Source organism: Eulemur rufifrons, chromosome 14 (assembly GCF_041146395.1).
Source record: "Eulemur rufifrons isolate Redbay chromosome 14, OSU_ERuf_1, whole genome shotgun sequence".
NCBI lineage: Eukaryota > Metazoa > Chordata > Mammalia > Primates > Lemuridae > Eulemur > Eulemur rufifrons.
In genome coordinates, this window is record NC_090996.1 from 16,820,027 (window position 1) to 16,846,621 (window position 26,595).

Below are 26,595 nucleotides of genomic sequence, written 5' to 3' on the forward strand. Positions count from 1 at the left end.
CTTTTATTGCTGAGCAGTGTTCCTTGGATACTGGGCCGCGTCTGCAGTCAGATGCTGTGCCCCCGCCCCAGGCCGCGTCGTCCCTCCATTCACCTGTGGAGGGACAGCTGGGCTGTTTGCAGTTTCGGGCTCTCATGAACAAAGCTGCCACGAACGTTTGTGTGCAGGTGTTTGTGTGGCCGTCTGTTCTCGTTTTTCTTAGTAAATAGCTAGAAGTGGGATGGCAGGGACAGATGGGAACTGTGTTTAGTTTTGTAAGTATCTGCCAATGGCAGTAGGCTTCGGCGCACCCTTGCCTCAGCTGCAGGCTTAGTGTGTGTCAGCGGGCAGGGGTGGCAGAAGCTCACAAGGTGCCCTGGACAGGTCGAGGCAGAGCAGGGCTGGAGCCAGGACCTCTTTCTGCGTAGGGTTTTAACCTTTCTCCAAGTGACGTTGGAAAGAACCCTCACGGCCTACGGTACTTCACAGAAAGGGTTCTGCGACTAGATAAGATTGGGAAATGCTGAGAGCACTATCTTCCTTCTGGAAGTTTTATGTGCAGTGACAAAGTCTGCACGCCCTTCAGATGAGAGTCACCCATCACTTTCCCGACACCCTCTTCCCTGGACCCTCCCCTGGTCCCCACCGCTGCTTTCTCCCCCTTTCCTCCTTTGTGTCTCTTCTCACTCCGCTGGACCCACGACCCCTGCCCCCTCATGCCTGGCGAGGCTGCGGGTTTCTGGAGGCCTGGCAGCAGGGGTTCCTCCCTGCCATGGGACCCTCAGTGGGGTGGTCTCTCAGGGTCCCTGCTGATCCCACCTCTAATATTAATAGTCACAAGCCAGCATGACTTGGCCAAGGGAGACGCCCCCACACGACCTGGTTTGGGTGGGCCCAGGGTTGGCTTGGACACCTGTCCAGGCTCCAGTGTGGCCCCAGCCTCTGCCTGCTGGTGCCTTTGGGACGTCACCTAAGCTTTGAGCTTCAGTTCCTCCATGTGTGTCAAAACAGGTTCATATTACCCACCTACCACTCAGGGTGTCACATCTGCCTGGAACCCGGCCGGCACTCCATGTTCCCCGTTCCCTGTTCCTGCCCCTTCCTTCTTTGGTCCCCTGCAACCTCTCCACGGCTCGGTACCAGCTGCAGCATGGGACAATGTGTGCCTTTCCTGGAGTGTGGTCGTCGCTTACTCAGAAGCTGTTGCCTGGTTCCCTTCAGAGCACACAGTTTGCTTTAGAGACTAAAATCCTGTGTGACGCATTCTTTGAAGGCTCTTCTGTGGTGTGGAAAGACCATGTTTCTTCCTGTCAGTGCCACAGTCCTTTGGGGTCTAGAAATCACTCAGGGCAGGTCTGTGTCCCCTTCAGCAGTGTCTGGGACGTACCTGCGAGGTGCCCGGTGCCCCTGCCTGGAGCCCGCCACCTCGTGCGTCACCTTAGTTCTCATGGTGCCCATCTGGGGATGGAAACAAGCAAGACCCCCCGAGGAAGGGCAGCCAGGCTCACATTTGTTGAGCACTGCCAGGTGGGGGTCTCTGCTGTGTGCTTTCTAGGAATGATCCTTTAATTCTGACAGCAGCCCATGTCACGGAGGAGGGTGCAAGCACAGACAGGCTAAGAGCTTGTCTAGGTCACACTGTGGGTGCTGGGCCAGGCTCAGGGTGGCTGCCCCCCAGTGTCTGCTGAGCCGGCAGGAGAATGTCACCAGCAGCCTGCATCTTCACATCAGATTAAGTCACCCAGGGATTCAGCCAAACCTATATGTTATAACTCGGGGCAGTCACAGCATTTAAGATTGGTATCTGCTGCTTATTATGAAAAACAAAAAGTGCAACATGTCTCTGGGCTTCGGTTCCTGTGACTCTTCCCTGGGGTCCAGAGCCCCCTGACAGACACAGGGTCCTTGGGTACTTAGGGGATCCCTATGCTCTCTGGGGGTCTCCCATCCTGCAGCTGACATGTGTGAAATCTCTTCCAGTAACTTTATTCCTGGTAAGGAGACAAACACGTGTGTGTCCACTTGTGTGTGTGTGTGTGTGTGTGTGTGTGTGTGCGTGCGCGCGCTTACATGCGTTTACGTGTGTGCTGTGTGGCTGTGTGCTTGCACTGCTTTCGGCTTAAGCACACTCAATATCACTGGAACGGACTCCATCCCTTGACTGCTGCTACTGTGGATGTGTTTGACTCTGTCTCCAAATCTAGTCAGAGGGACAGCAGGCTGTCTCCTGGGGTGTTGCACTTTTACGCAGAACTTTGCAGCACTCTGCCTGACAGCCCTGCTGTGCAGTAGGATCACCCTTCTGTGACATGAACCAAGCGGAGGTCAGGGGCCGTGGCAAGCCCGCAGGTCCAGAGAGGCTTCCTTGAGAGAGGAGGTGCATGTGGCCTCCACCTCGTCATAACTGGATGCCCCTCAGTACCCCCGGGGCTGGCAGAAAGTACAACAGACAAACAGCACCCAGGGCAGGTGAGGACATGGAGCTGCGAACACCTGAGGGCCCTTCAGGGAGCAGTTTGGTGAGCATGCACCACCGAGGGTGTGTCCACTCCTGAGGAATATACTCCACGGAGGGGCATGTCTTAGGCACCGAGACAGCCCAGGTGTCCGTCGGCAGCAGAATGTCTGAGTGCATCGTGATACAGTGAACTTGCAGTGTACGAGACAGCAGAAAGATGACGTAAACTCCCCAGATGGGCAAAAGTAGCCTCATTTCTTAGGGACGCATAACTAGGTAGCAGAAGAAAGGAGAAAGCCAGGGTGGTGACCAGAATAGTGAAGGGCATGTCACCTTGCCTGACCGGTAGCCTAGCCCCGCCCACACCTGCGCAACCTGTGCCCAGGTCTCAGGACGCTTCCCTCCAGGCCGCAGAGCTTTGCTGTTTGGGAAGAGCATAGGGTAGAGGAGTCAGGCGCCCACTCCTGGTGGCCAGGCCCAGCCAGCAGCGTCAGGCCCGTGCTCATTCTTGACCAGCCAAGCGGAGTCTGCAGCAAGATGGGGCTGCTGGTTGCACGTGGGGCCGCCAGGTGTGGAAGGAAGGAGCCCAGGCAAGGGCATGGAGGACGGGTCAGGCACTCGCTCTGGATCCAGACTGGTCCAGCTGCCTGTGAGCCGAGCCAGCCAGCCGGGCAAGGCAGACCAAGTCCGTTTCCTCACCCCCCTGCCCTCTCAGCTGCAGGGGCACAGCCAGCACCAGCAGGTGGGAGTTCATGCCCCGCAGGAGTTCTTATGGCTGCTCACTAAACTGCGGTTCAGTGAGGGGAGGTGGCTGCTTCTGGCAAGTTCTGAGAGGGATGGATTCCTCAACTTGCTGAGGGGCAGGCATCCAGAGAATTTCATAAATCCACTGAATTCCCAGTGGGGGTCAGGGAAGACACAGATGAGGCAAGACTGGCCCTGTGTCGAAGGGGAAGGTGCTGGTGATGAGGACACGGCCACCCACTCCTCCCACCTCTGTGTGCGCTAGGTAGTTCCATGATGAAAGACTTAAAACACAAAAGAACCAGGAAGATTCTCTGGATTGGAATGGCTTTACTTGAGTTGAATGCCACTGGCGTTTACCTCTCCTGATCTTAGTCCTGCATTGGTCCCTGGAGCACAGACTGGACCATGAGGAAGGCTGGGGGTGCAGCAGGCGCGTGGGGCACACAGTAGGCCCGCAGCAGAGGCTTTCATCCAAGACTGCATGTTCTTTGTTCATACAGAGTGGGTGTGTTCAAATCATGTTTTGTTCTTGGATGATCAGTTATTCCTTCTCAAATTGATGGAGCGCTTGCTGCGTGCAGTATGACGTCAACCATTGCCACGCAGACCCCTGTTCAGTGGGGTGGGGGACAGACAAGAGCTCCCACCCCTGCTGGAAGCCTCGGGTGTAGGCAGTGATTATTTTGTTCTTATTTCTGGGGCAGTAACGTCTGTGTGCTGTGAGGCTGGATCCTTGCCAGCCTTCATGGCTGACCTCCCTAGTAGGGTTTGAGATGTTCTTGTCACCGTTGAAGACGTCAGGTCTGGAGCAGTGCAGGGCCTGTGTGGGGTGGACCAACTCTGGCTCACTGGATTGATGCAGTTTCTGTGAAGGGGAGTTACACGGAAGTAACTAAAGTGTTGAGACTTACGTAATAATTTGAGGGGAAATGACCGATTTTATGATACTTTGTGTTGGTTTTCTGACATACATTACACACCCCTAGAAATACACATTTTAAAAAATTCAGAAATTGAGTAATAAGTATCAAATAAATAGTTTCAAATGTGTGGGATTTTTTCAGCAGTTTCTTTTTTTCATATTCATAGAACTTCAGGCAAACAGGTACAGCCATTGGGAAGGAGTCAACAGATTAGAAATTAGAAGGCCCCCAAATTTTTCAGCTGGGTTTACTTGTTTTAAATTCAATAACCTGACATGTAATTTGACTCTTAATTTATTCCTGGTTTATTATTTGTCAAGTGGTTTTTATAAAAGAATGAATGTTTGATTTCTTAATATAATTGCCACAATTAGCATTAGATCCAGTCTCTTGCAATAAATTTTATAACCTTTAATGAAGTAAATCCAAGATTAAAGTTACTTTTTAGAATCTTAAATAATGAAGCATGGCAAGGTTTTGGTGGATAAACAAAAACGAGATCATCAGCTTTTAAATTATAATAGTCAAGAGGTGTTGATAACAAAATTGACAACCCTTGAACATAAAACCTTGAAAAACTTGCATCTGGTGTCTTCAGACTGTTGAAGATATAGAAGATTGAGCTCACGGTCTACCTTGGCTTTTTCACAATAGCTCCTTATTCTTCTCTGAGGAGTGCAAATTTTCATTTTTTTGGAGACAAGGCAGAAGTATTGGGGATGGTACATACAAGGAGGTAGGCAGCCCCAGAGGCACATGGGCCCCTCCAAGATGGATCTGGCAGAGGACCCTGTGACCAGGTGTCCTAGGAAAAGCTGCCTTCCACTGGTGGGAACTGGAGGCCTGTAGGCAGCAGTGGAGGGGAGGCTGGGAGGGCAGGCATCCCAGGTAGAGGGGAGGGTCTGCACGGGGGGCCATGCCTGTGCCTGCCTGCGTGGGGCTCCACCCGGAAGAGCTGACCCGGCTGTGGTGTGTCCACTGGACCCCTCCATCCATCCCCAGTGGGGTGGGGTGGGGCTGGTTAAGTGCATGCCAGAGATGAGACCCCCAAGGACCCTCCTACTTCCCCAGTAGACCCCCAGAAATTACCCAGTTTGCACCCAAAGCCACTGAGAAATTTAAAAGGAAAAAAAGGTGATTTGGGGCCCTCCCTCCTCTGTTTGGGGAAGACCAGTTGGATGGAGGAACTAGGCAGAGGCCCCAGCGCCTCTCCTGAGCCCTGTTGTGGGGTCTGCCTTGTTCCCGGGAACTCTGCCAGGAGCAAAAGGTGCTAGAAGGCCTAAGCCAGGAAGAGGGTCTCTTGTTCTAAACAAGGATGCCACTGCCACAGACCAGCCCTCCCCAAAGAGCTGGGCTGGCCTTGGCCCTGGGCCTGCTCACCCGCAAGAGAATTACAGATGGTTCAGCATCCGCCAGCTAGCCAGTGCCGGCTGCAATCTTCAGGACCACTTTGTCATTTCTCCACCAAGGGTTCCAGGCAGAGCTGTGAGGGCAGGAAGGCTGCCCTGGCCTCGAGAGACAGACCTCCTGCCCAGCTCTGTGCTTGGGAAGGAGTGGCGGGAGGGAAAGTCAAGCTTACAGCTTAAAGGTTGGAATGAGACACTAGCACACCTTAAAACAAAAATTCGACAGTCAGAAGCAACTCTGAAAACTTCTCTAATCATAGGATCAGGAAATAGGGCGAGTTCTGTATCCCAGCCACTAGACCATGGACACCTCTGTGCCAAGGGACGGGGAGCCTCACCTGTGTCACCTCTAGATCTGGGACACCTCTGTGCCAGGGGAAAGTGGGAACCTCATCTGTGTCACCTTTAGACTAGGGACACCTCTGTGCCTGGGGGAGGGGGTACCTCACCTCTGTCACCTTTAGACCAGGGACACTTCTGTGTCTGGGAGAAGGGAGTGCTTCACCTGGGCCATCTCACGGCTAACATCCGTGTAGCTCCTAACGGAACAGGCTAGGCTGGGCTACCTCCCACACGAGGCTACGGGGCCTCCTGCAGTTGCGATGCTGGTCCCTGGCCATCCCAGGTAGCCCAGCTGCAGGCGTGTCCTGTGACTCCCCAGCAGACCTCATGGGGCACTTCATCCAGCCGTCCAGACCTCTCTTCCCTGGGGATGCCCTTTCAGTCTAGCATTAAGTTAGAAATCCTAACAGCATTTTTCTTTCTTCAGTTTATTAGACTCTGTAGTTTTGTGCACACTTTGAAGTGATGTTTCTGTGGGGGCCGTGGGCATGTCGAGTACATTTGGTGGGTAAGGAGAGAGTGTCGTGGTTGTGCTACTTAATTATTCCCAGTTTAAAACCTGCTGTGGCTCAGGCACATTTTTCAGGAACTACGTTAAGAACACATGTGTCCAAGGCACATCCTAGAGGCCAGCCCACCCGCCAGCCCCAGTCGGTTACCAACATGCCTTTGTAGAGTTTCCTTCATTTTAATACTTGTCATTTTCCTATGACACCAAAGAAATGAGGAGGAATCAAGTATTTTAACAATTCAGACACAGTATAAATAGTGGCTTTAGATTCTCATCACTTCATGAAAGCCCGGTGTCAAGGAGGCTACGGGCCTGGACCTTAGGGTCATCTCCAAGAGAAAGTAGGTACGTTAATAAGAACGCAGCAGATTCTTCACACCAGGCATCTGTTGCTTTGAACAACACGGCCTTGGCCTAAGAGTGGCCTTTGAGGAAAAACATAGAAAACTTCAAGAAAAACACCCTGTGCTGTTCTGGCCTTGGTGCATCTCTTTCTGGGGAGGACAGGCGAGAGCGCCAGGGTAGCAAAGTGCCATGCGTCCATCGGAACTTCAGTTTGTGTCCCAGGAGGGAGTCAGCAAGGGCCTTGAGCTCAGCTACCCGACCCAGGCCACCTACAGGCCACCTACGTCAACACCTGCTGCAGCCCCGTGGGGTCCGGGGCGCAGTGCTGGCGCCCACAGCGCATCTTCTTCATCAGCCGCCCAAGCTTGCTAGGGAAGCTTTTGTTCATGTGGCGGTAAAGAAGGGGCATCACAAAGCTACTCGAGAAGGCCAAGACTTTTGATAGATCCTTCGCGAGGTGCACTATCCCTGCGTAGTAAGCGTCCACTGGCTTCCCGCGAGAGACCAGGACCGTGTGCCCCAGGAGGGTCAGGTAGTGAGGCGTCCAGAGCCCAAACTGCGTGCACACCGTGGCCACCAGGAGCCTGTGTGCTGAGGGGTCCAGCCTCCCCGCATCCTGGTCGAGCGGCGTGTCCGCCTTCTGGATGCGCGAGATGAGCACCAGCCCATAGATGGCGGCTGGTGCCGGCACCACATAGCCGATGAGCACCAGGATGGCGTCAGCGGCCTCTGCGCTCTGCATCTTGGCGCACTCCAGGACCCGGGAGGACACGCGGCTGCAGATGTAGAAAAGCAGTGAGGAGAAGCTGGTCAGCAGGGCCCCGCCCCAGATGAAGCCGCACACGTGCCGGGTGTTGTGCACGCTGGCCATGTGGGTCCGTGGCAGTGCGCGCTCAATGTAGTGGTCGAGGCTGAGCAGGGTGGTGGAGTATGTGGCCACCAGGGAGGACACGTTGAACGGGATCAGCAGCGCGATGTGCGCCTCACTGCTGATGCTCCATGGGGCCCATGCTGAGCCAGGGGTGCCGAGGAGGCACACTGGGGCCAGAGCGTTGAGGACCAGGCCTGCCACGGCCATGTTGACGAAGTACACGTCTGGCATGGTCATGCTGCTCTTGCTGTGCAGGTTGGCCAGCACCAGCAGGCCATTGTAGCAGAGGCCGACGGGGACGCCTGCGGCCAGGCAGAGCAGTGACAGCACGGACAGCCCAAGCTGCAGGTCCTGGCAGGCAGGCAGCTCCTCACTCCTGCCTGTCCCGTTGAGCCAGCCGCAGCCCCACATGGCGGCCGGTGAGGCTCTGCGACTCTGCGGGAGGAAGGAACAAGAAGTCAGCTCATGTCCCCTTCCCAGGGCAGGGCCAGGACTGGTTCATAAATACAGAGGGGGGCCTCCTACCAGCCAGGGGGGCTCCAGAGACCAGAGTCTGCCCTGAGAGAACACAGTCAACAAATGACCGTCTGAAGTCCTGGCCTGGGCTGCTGTGGCCAAAGCTTATAATGCTGCAGTAACGTCAGCGGCCACGGTGAGTCTCCCTGAGCCTCTTCCTGAGAGAGATGACTGTGGTAAGCCATTGACAGGCTCTTCAAAACTGCGACTTTAAGTGAAAGGATGTAAACTGAAAGCCTCATTGACAGAAACGGGTCAAGTTGGGTCAAGTTTCTACGGCTTATTTCTGGTCATAAAAACATCACCAGACTTCCAAGCAAAGACCCCAAACACTTCTAATATTAAACATTGAAATAAATGTGAGCTACATGTACATTTAAGAAAGGTCAATAGAAACAATTGAGATAATAATTATCCAACTTTTGGTGAGGTGTTTGGTGGTGGTGGTGGTGCTGGGTGAAATCGGGATAAATGCTTGTGCGAGACTATACAGAGCACCTCCTGCCACCACGCAGCCCGCAGACAGGCACAAATACAGCAGGTCACTGAGCGCGTCCACACCACATCATTTATTGCTGTGCATTTGTATGATTAGTGTAGACTTTACAAATTTTTATTTTACGGTAATTTGTATTCATTCATTCATTTTCCAACCCACTTATTCCAGTTCAGGGTCGAGGGTGGCCAGCGCCTATCCCGGCAGCTCGGGGCACAGGCAGGTACCAGCCTGGCCAGGACGCCGTCCAGCGCAGGGCTCGCACATCCACAGGCAGACATGTGCTGTGGGGACACCGCATTAGCACCATGCGAAGCTGTGGGATGTGGGAGGAAGTGCAGACCCCACACAGACAGTGGCCCCAGCCGGGAACTGATTTTTTTTCTCATCAACATCAGAAGGAAGTATTGCTGGAGAGCCTGGGTGATGGGTGGTTTACTCTGGACGCTCCTAACAGAAGCTGTTCAGTGAGTGCTCCACGCCCTCCACTTTGTCCTGCTCGGTCCGACCCGCCACAGTCCTCAGCGCCAGCTGGTAGTGTGGGGGTTCTTCTCCACCAGGAGGCGGCTCCTCAGGGCCAGAAACCCACCCTGGCTGCCGGGCAGCACCTCGTGCTGCAGCCCCCAGCCCTGGGATGAGCTGTCCCCACCCAGCTCCCTCCAGCTCCTCGCACTGACGTGCTGAATGCCTGCCCTGTGCTGGGCGCTGCCTCACGCAGCCGTCGTCTGGTGGGACGTGGAGATGTGTCTGCTCACATGCTGCTTGCTGAGCAGAGCAAGAAGGCTCGTGGGAGCCTCACAGGAGCATCCGTGGGCCGGGTGTGAGCAGCTGTGCCAGCTCTGATGGACGAGAGCTGAGCCTGAAGGGGCTGTGGCCCCGGAGAGCCCACGGCACGTGGCATGGGACTGGAGCATGAGCTCCGCACGTCCCATGTGCTCAGAGCTGCTCTGCAGGCACCATGAGGCCTGAGTGAACATCTTGATGAGGTTGGACGGGCCCAGCGCCGTGACTTAGCGGTTTGCCCCGTGCCTGTGGGTACTCGGGTCCTGCCAGTGCTGTGAGAGATGGGCAGTGTGGGCGGGGCTTCCCTCCCCGTGCTGGGGTGGCCCTGGCCCAGGACCTGGTGCTTCAGAGGCAGCGCAGCGCCTGGGTTCAGGGCAGAACGGTCTGTCGGTCATAGCCGGTGAGAGACTCTGGGCACACACCCAGTCTTGTCATAGCTGAACAAGAAATTGGCAGGTAGAGCCACGATACAGTGTTCCCTCCTCTCCCAGAGAACAGATATTCTTCAGGAATGTCCAGTTCTTTGGGGGAAACCTTACATTCAGAATGTACTTGGCTCAGCCAGATCTCCTGCTCTCACAATGAAAGAGCGTCCCAGCAGACACAGCAAGCATTCCTGTCCCCAGAGGCAGGAACACAGGGAGGAAGTCGGGCTGCCGAGGGAGCAAGAGGCTCAGACCCTGCTCTGGGGCAGCCTGCGCCCGTCCCACAGCACAGCGGCACTGCCCTGCAGGTTTGCCTCACACCTCCGCACTTCATGTCCCCAGAGCCAGCGCGTGGCAGCGGGCAAATGGGTACATGGGGGAATTCCTTTGGGACTGATCCTCAGATGTGGGCGGGAAGGACACTGAGTGAGCGTGTGGTTGTGCAACCCTAATGAATGCCACCTGGCAACCTGAGATGAGTGTCAGGTGGTGATGAAGGTGCTAAGACTTAGGCCACACCGGGTGCCTGCCCACACATACAGGTCACATCACTCCAGGGAGGAGTGTTCACTCTCGTCCACGACGTGGACTTGGGTCCTGAAATCTAGACAGCTGCTCATCACCCTCTGGCCATCTGTCCCTTCACTAGCCACATCCTGACCAGACCTCCTGGGCTGGGCTGGCGGCACCCATGGGTACTGTCAGGGCCAGACCCCTCTTGGGCAGATGGCACAAGCTCCAGGCAGGCAGTAAGAAGTAGCTGCCCTCCCAGAGCTGGAGAGGGCGTCCCTGCCTCCATCTCTGAGCTGACCTGGCACCTGGTGCTGGTCTTGCATTCTCTTCTCCTTCCTGTTCCACTGTTTTCCCACCCCCAATCTTGGCCACCCAACTCCTCAGTGGCCAGGGGCTGGAGGACCGAATGCCGTCTTCCATGTACGTTTGCCCCCCAGCACCCACGTGCCGCGCTGCTTGGCTTTGGCTGTGAGTGGGGGCTGAGTAGGAGTCCCCAGTTTGGGGACATCATCCACGAGACCCCACTGGCCACGAGTCCCAGGAAGCACTGTGCTCTCGTGTGACCCCTGTGAGTGGATGTCAGCGAGCAGAGTGTCTCCACCCCAAGAGCAGCCGGCCTGGCCTGGCCTGGTATGGCATCCAAGGCCCCAGGGTTTGTCCGAGCTATTCCCAGGTGTTCCCACACTGGGGACAAAAGGTGTGAGGTTGGCAGTGTCCTCTGAGGAGGAAGGGCCCTCATGCACATGACCCATGTTGTCCCCTGGCTTTATTTACAAGAGGGCCACAGTCCAGCTGGGGCCACCTTCACCTGCCAGATCTCACAGAGGCCCGTTCCCTCCTTGGTCCTGCTCTGGCCCAGCCCCTTGCGTTTAAAGATGTCCCCATGGCGGCAGGCTGCACGGAGCCCTTCCCGCCTCCTGGTCAGCTCTCAGCCTCCACTGCCCTGCCAGCTGCTGGGTTCCTACCTTTATTTGGGGTCCCACGTTTCTCTGTGCCGTGGACAACTGACACCGTCAGAGAGCAGCATGGCAGGACGGCTGCCAGAGAGCCAGAGGGGCCTGCGCTGTGCTTGCGCAGAGACCCGCAGCCTCCGCATCTGCAGCACCGTGCGCGGTGCCAGAGCAAGAGCGCGTGGCCCCAGGATGCAGGCACACCACTTGTTTTTCCTCCAGTAAATTACTCACGAAGTTCCTGCCTCCCTTGGCAGGCGCAGCGGCCCCTCCCTCTCTGTTTACAGCCAGTTTCAAGAAGCCGAGGTACTGCCGAGATGGGCGGCTGTGGGATCGGCGTGTGGCTCCTTGGGGGCTGGTTAGGTGCAGGCAGAGGCTATGGCGACTGTGGCACTTCTGCCCCAGGTCCGTGTGGCCACTCCTGATGGGTGGCGTGCCTCAGAAGTTCAGTCACGCGTCCCCTTTTTCCTTGAGGAAATAAACTGAATAGACGCTTGTCTGTAGAAAACAGGACAAAGTAGTTGGACCTCACTGCGGGTCTGCCGTAGAGAGAAGCCCTGGCTGCTCACACTTCGGCCCACAGGAAACAGCTCTGGGAGACACAGCAGAGGCAAGGGGCAGGCTCAGAGCCGAGAGTGAAGAGGGAGGTGTGTTCTGCAGCCTCCTGACACGTGTGTACCCCCGTCGCTGTGCACATATGTAACATCAGTGCGGTTTGAGAAGAGCTGAGCGGGCCAGGCAAACTGAGTGTTCCAGTGAGGGCTGGACCCAGCCCCAGGGTCCTCCTGCAGACGGAGTCGAGCTGGGCTGGTTTGTCCGATCTGCGCCCTCTGTGCAGGGAGCTGAGGCGGGAGCTGCCCGGACTGCCAATGCCTGCCCCAAGCAGTTCGAGCAGGAGGGCAGCCAGCACGGGGCTAAGAATGGCCCGATTCTTGGGAGAGCATCACATGGGGTAAAATCTGCTTAGCATTTCCTCCATGCGTCCCGTGCTGGTGCGGCCCTGGCTCACCTAGTGTCACTCAGCCCAGGCATGCGGGAGGGCAGGTGGTGACCCTCAGTGCTGGGCTTTGGACTGAAAACATACCTAAGTAAACTTTTATGTACTGACAGCTTGTAAATACTGAAGAATTTATAAACTTTTAAAGCTAGAGATAGCTTCTATGTGTAGTTCATTACGTATTCAATTACAAGGATTTTTGTTTCAAATTAAGATTATAAGCTAAAAGCTGCCTGTTTTCATTCACTTTCAGCCTAAAAATGACACACTCTGCTTTTCTGTTCTGACATTCTCCTTGGGAAGCACCTCCTCTTACCAGGTGTTACTTAGAGATCTCGGGAGCAAAATGACTTGTGGATGGGTGGCTTCGTGGGCTAGTGCTGTAGGGGATGTTCATAAAGTTAAAAAATGAGTTTCGTCTGTGTTAGGAGCTGGGTTGAGAGGGGCGAGGGGCAGCTGGGGAGGGCAGCTGTGCAGCTGACGGCAGCCGTCCAAGCCAATGGTGCCGCTCTGGCGGGGCCCCCTAGGCACACTCATTGGAGCCAGTCTGAGCACTGCCTCCACCTGCAGGGTGTTGGCCGTGGCTCAGGAGTGACCCAACATGAGATGGGGCTCTGAAGGCCAGACAGCAGCAGGTTGCAACCCACAGGCGCTGCCAATGCTCTTGGTGGGAGCTGTGCAGTTGGGGCACAGTGGGTCATGTCACCTCTGTGTCCCAACCTCTCCTGCTCAGGGGGCAGTTAGTGACTTACACACACTCACGATAACTGAGGTGTTCCCAAGAGCATTGCGGGGGTGGAGGGTCCTATCCTGTCTAACTTGCTGTTGCGTTGCCGGTCTCCCCCGCCCCAGGCAGTGTGGGCGGAGCTGCCCCCTCCTGCCTCTCCGGGTCTCCTGTGGACTCCACTTCCTCTGGTGCTGAGACTTCCCGCCCTGCAGCATGGGGGGAAGAGGAACACCCTGGAACTCGCAACCTGGACTGGGCCGTCTTTCCAGTTAACCAGGCTTGCCATGAACTTCTTTCATGAGAAAGAGGGACTCAGGACTGGATGGAGTGGGAGATTTGGGTTTGGAGAAGAAAAACCCCCAAATTAGTGTCATAGAAGTGGGCTTTTTATCTGACATTCGAAGGTCTGAATTTGTCAAGATTCCAGGAAGGGTCCCTCACTGCATTTCTCTATCTCTCCACAAGAGACAACAGAGAAGGGCGGTCTCTGACCTCGGAGCTGGGGCCGTCTCTCTTGGCTGCCCAGCCCCAGGTGGGGAGCACTCCTGACCTGCACCCAGGTCCTCCCACGTCCACTTGGGGAGCTGCCTGCAAAGGGCAGGACTAACCATCCACCTTCCTGTGGCCCCGCCATCTGCTGCAGTGCCCTTGGCCAGCAGGGACCCCAGTGGGCCCCTGGCCAGGAGTCCCTGTCATCACACCAGGCTCCTGGCCAGCATCCTCCGGCTGCCCCCACCCTCCCAGGCCCTCCTGGAAGCTGCTCCTCCAGCAGGCTGGCTGGTCCAGCCACCTTCCTTCCATTCTTCCCACTGGCCTCTCCCACCCCCGAAACCCACCCCCAGGATTCCTGTGGGACCTGCTACCCACCAGCAGGTCCCGCCCCAGGTCCACATCAGCGCCCACAGTGATGGCAGGAGCAGCCTTCCACAGCCCGTCCTCAGGGGGCACCAAGGACCAGCCCTTCTCTGCCTTGCTCTCCCGTCCTCTCTGTAGTGTCCTCAGCTGAGCCAGGACGCTGTGGGGCAGCCTTGGTTCTCAGGGGACAGTGTGGCACCTAGGCCGGGATGGGAGACTGCAGGGTCCCTGAGTACTATGAGAAGCAGGCCTTGGGCATCTCGGGGGGACGACTGCCTGGGCCCTATAAAAGAATTCATTGATGACAGGAACGTGACTTGCCCTCACAAAGAACAAAGTGGACATACAAAAGGCCAGCGCTGGCCTTGCACCTGCCACTTGCTCCCCAGTCCAGAGGCGGCTGGTGTGGAAGAAGCATCTGGCCTCTTCTTCAGGTGGATGCAGAGAGCTTTAGGTTCCAGGCCCACGGGCCAGTGGTAGTCAGGAACGGGGCAGGCCAGCCTGGCTGCTGCAGAGAGGGCGTCAGGGCCAGGGCTGGCCCCAGTGCGTACAGTGGCCAGAGCACGGGAGCAGGTGTGCTCTCATCTGGGGCAGTGGGTAGGCAGCTGAGGCCCCTCAGCCACCGCAGAACCTCAGCCTGCCCAGCTCAGGGTCTCCAAGCAGCTGTGAGCAGCAAGAGGGACAGGGCTGGATGCCACATACACCAGAAAGCCAGCATCAGAAGTGACGCTTCCATACAGAAAACTCTCTCAGGCCCACGTGAGCCTTGAGGTCTGGGATGGGGAGGGCTCAGACTTCTCTGCCCACATGCTCCTGTGGAGCTTGAGGGGCTGTGTGAAGCCATAAGCATGTGACGGTGTGATCACTTCCTCTGCAGCACAGAGGGTCTGCCTCTTGGACCCTAGCAGCTGTCCCTGTCAGAGGAAGGCTAGGCCAGGGTAGGCACAGCCAGGGCCAGGGGTCAGGGAGCTCCCAGGGGCAGCGTGCCCATCCAGGCTCTGCTGGCTTGCGGGGCCCCTCTGAGCCCCGTCAGGAGGCATGGTAATAAGGCAGCTGCCCCAGCAGAGTGGGGTGAGACCTCACTGACACTGAGGTCGCTGAGAGGCTGGTCGGCAGGCAGTGGCGGTTGTGTCTCTCTGAGGCCCACTGGTCAGGCCCTAGGGAATGGAGCCCTTTGGGTTCCCTGTCCCTTCCCACTTTCTGTGGACTTAGCGGTTTCCAGAGCACCCCCCTCCTGGGCAGGTGATATGCTGAGTATCAGTCATTCACCACAAATAAGGTGGGGGTGTTTTCTTCCGAGACCCCTGCACTGGGCTCCGATTACTGTTTTTCAAGAAGATGCCTCTTCTTGAGGAGTCGTCCAGCCCTGAGAGGGGTCTTGGGCCAGACTTGCTCGTGGGGCTGGCCTTTGTCCCCCTCTCCTTGTGCCGGTGTGTGAAGAGGCCCCTTGCAGGACATCAGCTCAGGCTGTGCGCCCCAGGCTCAAGGGAAAAAGAAAACCAAGGAGGATCTGACTCCCAGCCTGGCCTGAGACTTCTGGTGGGGGCAGAGAGTGGGACGACGCTGAGCTGAGCAGCACGTCCTTGTTGGACAGGAAATCCATGGATGTGTCCACCCCAGGTTAGATGGGTCCCTGCTGTGCTCTGAGCCCCCAGCAAATGGCTTTGGGATCTGTTTTTCTAATTGATAACCTCAAGCCCCTCAAGCACGCTGACCTTCCTTGGAGATCACCGCCAGATGGCCTGAGGCACTTGGCTAGTGTGCTCCAGGGCCCCAGGTTTGCCAGCCAAGGAGCCCCTGGTCAGCCCTTGTGCTGATGGTGAGTCACGTGGGTTCAGAGTGCAGCCTGCAGGGAGGGGAGCCCTGCCCAAGCCTGGCTAGCCAGAGGGGTTAGGAGGGGGTGGCATGTCCTGCGCCACAGCCACCAGCACTGCAGTGCTGTCCTGCTGGGGGTGGAATAGAGACCTCTGCACAGCTGCACAGCCCCAGCCAGGGCTCCACCAGGGACTTGAGGGGCTGCTGAATCTGTGACATGCAGCCGGGTGCAGTAGGTGCTTAACACCAGGTAACTCCAGTCCTCAAGTAGTTTTCTCACTTTGAGAAAGCAGCTCTGATTTAGACACTGACCTGACCCCTAGTCTAACTCATCATACCCTGTGTGAGGGAACTTTAAACGGGCAATAAACTGCACTGCTGCGAGGGCGGCTCGTGCCCTGCAGTCTGCAGGGAGAACTGAGTTAGTGGCGGATGATATCCACGGGGGTGAAAGTGCTTTAAAAAAACCCACATCTCCCCAGCCTTCCTGGGCGGGAAGTGGTTAGGAATTCGGGCTCTGTAGCCAGGCAGCTAGGACGTGCATCCCAGGCTTACTGTTCACAGACTGTGCACCTTTGGCTGGACAGGTAACTTCCTGTACCTGTACCTGTGCCTCAAGTTTCTGCAAGTGTAGGGAACTCCTCATGAGATTGTTAGGAGGATTAAATAAATCAGTTCCACAGGGCACACAGGGTGCCGGTGCTTGCTAGGCCTTGGTTGGTCCTGGCATCAGGAGAACCAGATGCAGACCTATGGCCTCCTCCCAGCGACGTTAAGGCAGAGGAAGCTGTTCTGTGACCTTTCGCTCAGAGTCCTGAACTGACGCATGTGAGGAGGGAGCCAAAGGTTGGTGGGAATGACAGCAATGTGAGCCGTCACAGCCAGGCGAGTGTGAGAAGGGATAACCCCAGAACCCACACCCTGCACGCAGCTCACCGCCCAGGCTGCAGAGGCTTTGCAAAGCATTAAAGTCTTTGTGTTCTGGGTTTGGGCTTTGGTGACAACACAAACAATGAATTTCCTGATGTTTCACTAGTGTTAAACCATACTATAAATACTCACTGCTCTGGCCTGTGCTCACTGCCTTCAAAGAAACGTGCAGTTGGGAACGAGAGCCTGCTTCAGGGGTCTTAGTTCTCTTTGGTTTGTAATTTGTGGAAACATCTCGAGGCCCTGTGCCACTGAGTGAGCTGTGCAGGCCTCTGTGCAGGGCTCCTCTCCACTGTGAGCGCCCTGCAGTGACATGCAGTATCGACAGGGGGGTGGGCCACATCCAGGATGGCAGTTGGAAGTATTTTATGGTGAGACGGCAACATCTTTCTTCCTATGCCTTATTTAAAAAGAGCCCCCAATGGTATAAACCAGCCTGTTAACAGTGAATCTCTGTAAGCAATGCAATGAACTTTGCCAAAATCCAGGGCTAAATTCATTAGTGATCCCAGTGGAGATGGGCTGCCTGGCACGGACAGGGGGAGTGTGGTGATGGTGACTCAGGTGATGGCAGGAGCCCGCCACCTGGGAAGCCGCAAGGCAACTGGGTCTGTGCAAGTGTGAGAGACAGAGGCACAGAACTGGCAGAAACAAAAAGCCAGCAAAGAGGAAGCGTCCCGTTCCAAGGTGGCTGAGCTAGTTTCACTAAGACCATAACACTTTATTTGCTTGCCTCTGTTAGTCAGGAACTTCTATCCTCTGTTGTCGAGGGCTCCTTAGAGCTGGGGCTTGCCAGTCCCACAGAGTGAAGGCCACTGGAGTTAGGGTTAGGGTCCAGGTGTCTTTTCTGCTGCCGTCTTTGCATGTGCTGAGCCCGTCCTTGCTGCCCTGTGTCCACTCACCAAACACTAACCCATCCTTGACGTCTTACTGTGGGCATCAGCAAGCGCACTTGGGAACCCCCTGCTCCCCGACTGCTGTCTCCACACCCACAGCCAGTCATGCTGGTGCAGATTCTGCTTCCACCCTCCTTCCTGCCTACCAGGGGCTCTTTGAAGGTTGGGAAGCTTCTCTTTACTTGTGCTCAAGCAGCCTGGCTGACCGTTGAGTGAAAACTGAAAGAGGATGTATTAGATGACGTAAAAGGCTTTCCCCAGGGTGAGTGACAGAATTTCCTGCTGCGCAGAGCAGAAAGGATGGCAGACAGGGTGGGCAGGAAGTGCCTTTTGTTCTAGGACAGTGGTCTTGCCGCTCAAGAGATTTAGATTTGAGTGGACATACAATCGCAAGTCCGGGGGCGCCCCAAGAAGGACCGTGGGGAAAGGAAAGGGAAGGGAAGGCGCTCAGCCTCCTGCCTGAGGAGCTGGTAGCTTGTTTCTGTGTGAAGTAGACCTGCTGTGCACCAGGAGACTCTTGACTATGGGTGAATGTTCTGGAACAATCACAATGCTTTGAAAATGACTCCTGAATGTTTGTTTCCTTTTGCAGTAATGGGCAGAGGCTTTGGCGACAATTAACATCCAGCTCTTCGGAGCCTGACGCTCCGGAAAGGCTGATGTTTTCATAGGTTTTTCAATGTGGAGAGCTTACGCACACTGATTCCTATCACAATCACCCTGCCTTCCGGGGGGGATAAGAAATGGTTCATTATATAGACAGGTTGTTTTGATTTTTGTAGCTGTTGCTTTTTACAGTTCTAAACTGCAGAGTAGTGAGAGTGAATCAGGCAGCCCGTCTTATATGCACAGAGAATGCCTCCTTCTCCATGGAAAACAGTGAGCGTGTTGCTGGCTCAAGGAAGGACTCTGGGGGGACTAAGACTACGCAACCAGTTCCCCGGCCGGTGAGGAGGCTGGGCACTGGTGCCAGGAGCCGTGGTTCTGTTTCCCTGGAAGGAGATGGGACACACATCCTTTGTTTATGAAGTACTAGTTACTTGGGCTTTCTTGTTCCCTGACTAACTCTGTTGGAGGCTAATGCCCTTTCTAGATACACCAGACCAGGGAAAAACAGAAACAAACAAGAAAGACTTCCTCAGAAATTCAAGGACCAGACTGGGAACAGACAGTCTCCATTTCAGACCCTGGGCAGGCTTGGCACCTCACCTGGGCCCCAGGTCTAGCCCAGCTTTTAGCTAGGTGTGGTCTTACCCGCAGGGAAGTGTGCTGAGCCACAGATCTTATCACGGTGGTGGTTCTTTCCGAAGGAGGAAGCAGCCAGGTTATTTTTACTTGTCAAATTTGGCTTGCTCAGTTCACTCTGGTTCTAATTAAAATGGGGGACTCCTGGCAGAGCTCCCCTGAGTGTGTGGGAAGGGAAGGGACCCACAGTGGACCTGCGGGGGTGCCCAGGACACCTGCCCCATCTGGTCCTGTCCCTCTGCTACTCAAGGGTGTTTTGTTTACACGTGGAGGCTCCGAGCAGACCACTTGCTCCTGTGGGTTCTGCACCTCAGCACCAGCTCCAATTAGAGAGAAAAATCTACCATTTTACTCTTCAGACTGGTCCCCTCTGCTCTTTGATACCTGGGTAGGGTTTTGGGGTCCTGGGCCTCTGAGACCCTGTGGACAGATGCAGCAGCCCACAGCTGCCCCATCAGGCAAGTGGGTGGCGAGAGCCCTGGAGGGTTGAGGAGCTGCCCTGCCTGGGAAGCGCTATTTAAAGAGAACAAGACCGCCAGGGCATCCTGTGTACTAGCACATGGCCTGGCTCTGCAGCGATAAGGCCCATCCCCAAGGCAAGGCCCTGGTGTGTCTCTTTCAACAGTGTGTTTGGGTCATTAAAGGCCAGGTGGTAGTTATTTTTTTAGGAGTCCAAACGACATCGTAGGGGCTGTGAGATGGATGCAGCTTCCTCAGGGAGAAGCATGTTCCTCTTTCTACTTGTAAATGACACAAGCATATTTCCCCAGCCAAGGATCTTTGCAAGTATGCCATTTAGTGTTTGTTAAATACATATAATCCGGTTTTACATCCTAACCTGAGACCCCACATGGCCCACATTAGGTGGATGTACTTGACCTTTCTCTTTCATCAGCCTACTAGGGTGTGAGTTACAAGGACGCCAAGCCAACTTTTACATTTACATTCTGCCCCAAGTCTGCTGCGTTCCTCTATCCTCCGGCTATCCATCCCCTGGTCTCCAGAGAGGCAGAACAACGCAGGGATGTGAGCACCTGTGTGGCTCAGCACGGGCTCCACTGCTCTGGGCCCTGTGTCCCATCAGTGAAAAGGCACAATAAGCACTCAAAAAATATCAACTATTTTTTTATGCCATTTATCTTTAGAGATCTTCATTTGGTTGGGAGGGCTGGACATTGTAGCAGCTCTTTAAGGAGCTGCACAGCAGGTCGTGGGTAGTGTGGCCACACAGGAGGTCTGATTACAAACAGGGCCTCTTTTCACTCTCACCATGCCCCAGTTAGGGCGGTAGAGTATCTTGTCACCATTATGCACCAGCAGCTTGGGAACATGGTCAGACCATTTTATTCAAAGTTCTAGAGGCCTTTAAAGCTGGCTTCATGCTGCTCAGTTAGGATGGGAGTTGGTTATTTAAAGTGGAATGGAGATCTCAAATAAGTACATCTTCCTGGATAAGGAGGAGATCAAAGATGACAAATGCTGCTCCGGACAGCAAATATAAAGTTATCCTCAGGTTTGCCACATAGCATGCATGGCAAAGGTGAACCATCACAACTAGTTACAGCAGGACACTCGGACCAATGCCTAGTTTACTGACTTATTTCCTTTAGAGTGTTAATTCTTGTTGCTGGTATATGGCATTTTGGAGGCCAGAGGACATTGCCTTCCATCGAAGCTTTGAAGGAGCCTTCCTGTGCCCTACCAGCTGTCATCTGAACAGACATGACACAGTAGACATGTAGACACAGTCCCCAAACTTCCAAAAAAATGTTAATCATAAAAAAGGACAGAAAGCTACAACCACAGCGGCCCCAAAGCACACGATCGGCGCAGTGCCCTGCCAGGCACGGGAGGGAGCGGTGGCCACTGGGCCACCGGCAGCAGAGCGCTGCCCTCCGGGGTTCATGACCCGGCGCCCGCCCCGCCCGGTTCGCGGAGGGCGCCCTGCACGGACAGGGTCCTCCCGCAAGGGCACGGCGCCCCGCGGGGCAGCGGCCAAGCACCCGGGGACGAGACTACTGTTCACCCAACCAACCCGATCCAGGCTCCGGGGCCCCACTCACCGCTCGCTGGGCGGCGGCCCACGCAGTCGCGGGCGGGCGGGCGGCAACGCGGGGCTGCGGGAGCTGCGGGGCACGGCGCGCACGCCGCCCGGACCCTGTGTACACACGTGACCGCCGCCCCGCCCAGCTCGGCAGCCGAGCGCGGCATAGCCTGCCTGGCCCCGCCCCAGCTCCGCCCCGCCTGGCCCCCAAGCGCAGCGATAGCCGGCCTGGCCCCACCCCGCCACCCCGAGGGGCGACGATAGCTGGCCTGGTCCCGCCCCAGCTCCGCCCTGCCCGCCCCAGCTCCGCCCTGCGCCACTTATGGGGAGGATAGCCGGGCCTGGCCCGGTCCCTCGCCTCGGGCTAGGCCGCGGGGGCCAGCGAGGGGTCGCTGGCCGGTGCGGTTGGGGTGCGAGGAGGCTCTTGCGTAACTAAGACTGGCCATGCGAATTGCTCGTTCGCCCGACTCCCCGCGGAGGGGACACTGAGGCGCTCCTGGAGGTTCTTGCTCACTCCTTTGGTGCCTAACCCGGTTCCCTAAGCAAGGCCCTTCCTGTTCGCTGAATCAGAGCAAACAGTGACCCCCATCTGCGTGGTACAGGGCCCACCGCCCTTGAGGGAAGTGAGTGCTTGCAATCCAGTACTTCCCTGCGCCTGCTCCTCTTCCCCAGGCTGCTCGCTGTTTCCAAATTCACCCATTATGTCCTGGCCTCAGGAACTTCTTTGTAAACTGAACTGGTTGCAAGAAAACCACTCTTAAAGAAACAATGCATTGCTTGCAGTCTAATTTTGTACCTATTGTTATAATTAAATATTGGAAAAGTTGAAAGAACAGGTCATTTTCTCTAGTGTAACTCTCGTGGTGAAATGGTACCCCCAGCAGCACTCTCCAGTTCAGGATCTGAGGATGTGAAGCCTATGAGTTGCAAGTTTTCATGCAGATGTGCTGTGTCACTAGGGCTGAATGGAAGGCGGTCGTAAGCATAGTAACCACCTGGGCGCTCAGCCCAGGGTGCTGCCTGCCTGCTGTGTCAGGGCTGCACCTTGCCCACCCTACCTGACAGGACTAAAGAGGGAAGTCGGGGTCAACTCCCTACTCTGGTTGGAAGGCAGGGAGAGCCGGCTCTGTGCCCAGGTCCCTGCAGACCTGTGGCCCCACTTCCTCTGCCCTGCTGTCAGCAACTGGCTTCCCAGCCCAGGACAGGACCTTGGAGGCATGAGGGATCCAGCCACGGCCACACATGCCGGAGACGCTGCGTATTGATCTCACTTGCCCAAACTAGTTGCAGCCAGCCAGTGCTGACACCCAGGGCTTATTCTGTGCCAGGTTCTGTTCAAGGTCCTTAAGCAACATTTTGAAGTAAATACTTCCATTTTCATCAAACTTAAAACTCCATTAGTGCTAGATATGCCATTGTTTTATGGGTTACTAAAAACAATCTGCCAATTTCTTACATACTATCCAAGAAGCATCCTGATTTTAGAGATACTAAAGTGGGAAAGAAAATGTGCCTTAGCATCAGTAAAATGCAGTATTATCATCTTCATTTAAAATTTTTTTCTCCTTTTTTTTTTTTTTTTTGTTTACTGGCAAGTATATAGAGCAAAACTTTTTTTTTTTAGAGACAGGATCTCACTTTGTGGCCCAGGCTGGAGTGCAGTGGCACGATCACAGCTCACTGCAGCCTCAAACTCCTGGGCTTAAGCAGTCCTCGTGCCTCAGCCTCCCAAGTAGCTGAACCGCAGCCGTGCACCACTATGCCTGGTTACTTTTTGTATTTTTTGTAGAGACGGGGTCTCACTATGTTGCTCAGGCTGGTCTCAAACACCTGACCTCAAGTGATCCTCCACCTTGGCCTCCCAAAGTGCTAGGATTACAGGTGTGAGCCACTATGCCTGGCCTTCATTTTAAATTTTATTGAGAAAATGTAAGCAGCTTGCCCAAGGTCACACAGTGAGAGTGGAGCCAGGATTTTAACCTGGGTGTTCTCTTGCTTGATAAGGGTTTGGGAGTTCTGGGTCCTCTTAGCAACCTGCCTGAGAGTAAGTTGGATTATCTCCATCGTGTAAATGGCCTAAAACCTCAGAATTCCTGGCCAGAGTCCAGCCGTGCTGCCTGGTCCTTGGAATGGCTGGTTCAATGGAGCTTGCCCACGAGGTGCTCCGTGGCTGGGAGGACTGCTGCTTACAGCTGAGAAGCGCTGGAAGTTAGCTTCATCTAAGCCACTTAGCTCTCAGTCACCACAGTCTGCCTTATCTGCAGAAAAGGACTTCTTCCGTCAGGCAAGCACATGGTCAGGGATGATGGCAGAAAGTCTGTGTGTGTCAGAGGGAGATACTCAGAGTGAGCTCAGCCAGGCCACGATAAGCACATTATGCTGGGATGTAACACACTCCTGCTGTTTCCTGCTGGCTCCTCCCAACTGTCCAGCAACTGCCATGCCGAGCTCAGCTGACTGGGCACACGCGAGGGGTGCAGGAGGGTGTGTGGCCCTGACTCCTGGCTTTCCAGTGGCCTCCTAGTCTAATGCTGATGTCCAAAAATCACGTGGAGTTGACTTACCCTGCCTTGCTGAGGAGGGCGCCTGGTGGGCAGTCACGTGCTAGCCCTGGGCTGTGCCTTTGTAGCTGTGACACTGCTCACACTCTGGTACCCTAATCACACACTCCTCTCCGCACCCCCTGCCAAGGGCATCCGGGACTGCTGGTTGGGACTGGAGAGTGGCCCAGCCATGGTCCTTCCCTGGGGGATGGAGGGGTGATGTGACAGGCTGGCTGACTTTCCCCTTGAAGATGCTCCTTCTCTTAGTGATCGTGCATTTACAGGGTGAGTTTGATCTCGTGAGATGTTAATCAAGGATGGGGAATGTTTGAAAATTAACTTACTAGTTCTTGTGAGTGTGGTTTATGAGGTTTTTTCTGGCCTGTATAGATGTGCTACTGTAAATTAATGTCATTCAGGGACCCAATAAGTTGTAGTAAATGTTAATAAAGAAATGTGGAGATCTTGGTAAAAGACCAAGTCCTTTGCCCTGAGAAACCAGCAGGGACCACCTGGGGAGTGCGTGGCCTCTGTCCTCCCTGAGCACTGTCTGTTCCTTCTGTGCAGATTCCATCCTATTGCTTCGGACCAGGATCTTTTGTGTTTTCTGCAGAAGCAGATGTTCCCACTGGTGACATGAGAAGTATCCAGGACAGGTTTCTAACCTTGTAGTCAAGCTTTCTGGCCTAATGATGACGCTGAGTGGCATTGGTAGCTGGAGGCCAAGAGCGCTGCCCTTGCCGTGCAGGGCCCGGCATACCGTGGCCATTGGGACTCATGGAGTGTGGCCGCTACAGTAGTTGGGATGTCTGCTGTGCACATCTTCTCAGCCCTGTTCTGAGCTGCGCCCTGCATTTTTGTGGGTGAGCTGAAGTGTACAGAAGCTGTCTGGAGCATCTGCTCGGGCCCATGGGAGACACCGGCATGGAAGGAGTCAACATGGGATGGGCGGTGGGAGCATGCTGGGCTGTGGGAGCCCTGGAGAGGGGCCACTGAGACCCCCAAGGAAAGTGCCTGACATTAAGCCATGGCCCCAGTGGCCCTCGGAGCCCTGTCCCCCCACCACCCTTTCCAGCCTGAGAGGTAGGTGCTCCACACTCCAGCACCTGGCATAGCCCGCAGTGGTGCTCCTTCGGCTTAGAAAATCTGGCCCCACCCAGAGAGCCACTGGAACCACCCAGGGCAGCTGGGGTGTGGGGCGCAGGAGCAGTGGCTATTTGGCTGGCAGGTGCCAAGAGGAGAGAGCCCTGGTAGGTCTTCACACTCGCCTGTCAGGAGCTGCCTGCTCCAGCACCTCCTGTTGCATGCATGCCAGGGAGGATGCTGTTTCCCGCAGGCCAGGACCCCAGCGACCCCTGTGAGTGGTAGGGCGTGAGGCAGCAGGGGCAGGGAGGGCACTGGCTGCAGGGAGGCTGGCCATCTTCGCTAGGTGACCAGGCTGGGGGGCCACCGCAGCAGGCGAGGCCCAGCAAGGATGCTGCCTGTGGTCAGTGTGCGCTGTAGGGAGGACCAGCTCTGCCCTTGGGGACACGGCCTCCATGTCCTCCTCTGGCTGTCCCTGTGCTGTACTCCCAGTTCTGCCCTCAGGGACATGGCCTCCAGGTCCCTCCTGCTATCCCTGCACTTTCAGCTCTGACACACTGGCCCAGGCCTCACTGTCCCCACAGCCACTCCACCTGCACCACTTGATGGGAGCACACCAGTGAGAGGCATGAGGAGGAGGGTGGGCACGGCATTTACGGGACACCCCAGGGCCTCACAGGCTAGTTGCTGTGTGAGATAGCTGCTGGGAAAGCCCCTCTCTCGTCGGCGGTGTCCACAATAATGGGAAGGATGTGGGCACCACAGGGACTTTGTGCGCGTTTGTATCTGTCTTTTCCTTCATAAAAGTGGTAGGCATGGTCTCAGTGAGTTGTGGGGTTCCCTGAGGATCTTTTAATGGAGCTTCATTGCCACCCCAGCTCGTAAGCCATGTTGACAGTCGTTACCCTGCTGCATCACATCGGAGACAGGTGCTGCCGTTCCCAGGCCCCCTTGCTCACTGTGATCCAAGGGTGCCTAATTCCCAAGAGGACATGAACGCAGCTGCAGGGCCAGGCAGGGGCCTTAGGACAGAACTCCCAGCCGCTGGCTTTGTGCGGCCTTCTCTGGGCTGTCTTCATCATGCTTCCTCTCACGTGCACAGGTTCCGTGCAATTCCTTGCCCCAAAGTAGAATTCCCGGTGGCCACAGGTATCATTTAGAGAGGTCAGGCTCTCTGGAGGTGACAGACTCCCTGACCACAGCAGAGGAGGAGGGCTGCATGTCATCAGGACATCCTGTAGCTCTCCGTGGTCAGATGGGGAACCTGAGTCCGAGGGGTGAGCCAGCCCACCAAGGCCACACAGCGAGTGAGTGGTAGGGCCTGGACCAAGAGAGGGCAGAGGGGTCTGGCGGGTTTCTGACCCTGCAGTGAAGGTGAAGGTGCCAGTGGGTGCTTCTGTAGTGGGCGCTGTGCGGGGCCACAGTGGGCCTCCCTGGCCCTTCTCCCCATGCAGAAGGGGCAGCTACCGCAGTGTCTCTTGGTGTATCTCTCCCAGGGCCTGGCTGTGGGGGTAAAGAGTCAGGGGCAATAGGGAAGATTTTCAGCATGTGTGTTTTTTGGGTGCTGGGCTGTGAGTCCTCAGCTGAAAATGGGACAGAAAATTTGATCCTAGGAGTCCCATGAAACAGCAAGTTATTCTTGGACTTTTGGATTATGGCTCAGCAGTACAGCCTCAAAGGCTCCTTCCCAAGTAATCTTTGAAGTCAGACTGTCTCCAGAGTTCAAAGAACAACAGCATTTCACTGGACACATTTGAGCAAGCTTTTCTGCCACATTTTCAGCCAAGGATGCACGATCCAGCTTCCAGATAATACAACTAACAAAAAACATGCAGTTCCTTAGAAAATGTCATTCTGTGTGGTTATGTATAAATTTATTAACATACATCGTATGTTAGAGCTACATGTGGAAGTATTTATTGGGGGAGATAATATGACATCTGGGGTGAGGTGAGGGAGGTGGAGAAAGATGTTGATCGTGAGGATTCATTACACTCTTCAACTTCCATGTACGTTTGAAATTTTCCACAGTAACAAAAGTAGAAGAATAGGGAGGGAGCGAAAGAAAAAGTGCGGTTCCTGGAGGTGCGATGAAGGCAGGCAGGCCCAGTCCGGTGCTGCCTCCTCAGCAGAAGCCCTGGGAGACCCTCACTGCTCAGCTGTTCCTCTCTGTGACCATACTAGAAAGGCTCGTG

General features: G+C 55.4%; 2 protein-coding genes across 4 annotated transcripts in view; one reads left to right on the plus strand and one right to left on the minus strand.

The window, feature by feature from the left end:
- The window catches only part of C14H7orf50 (chromosome 14 C7orf50 homolog), a 123,340-nt gene that overhangs the window by 74,105 nt on the left and 22,640 nt on the right, over positions 1-26,595 (plus strand). The gene's annotated exons all lie outside the window — the stretch shown is intronic.
- Positions 5,546-20,868, minus strand: GPR146 (G protein-coupled receptor 146). 2 transcript variants are annotated; one of them, XM_069485862.1, is made up of 3 exons: positions 20,794-20,868; positions 11,500-11,763; positions 5,546-8,017 (listed from the first exon to the last, which is right to left on the minus strand). In XM_069485862.1, exon 3 carries the CDS (start codon positions 7,991-7,993, stop codon positions 6,992-6,994), a length of 1,002 nt encoding a protein of 333 aa, XP_069341963.1. In that variant the 5' UTR covers positions 7,994-8,017; positions 11,500-11,763; positions 20,794-20,868; the 3' UTR covers positions 5,546-6,991. The 2 variants fall into 2 exon arrangements, with proteins under 2 accessions (XP_069341963.1, XP_069341962.1); XM_069485861.1 differs by lacking the exon at positions 11,500-11,763.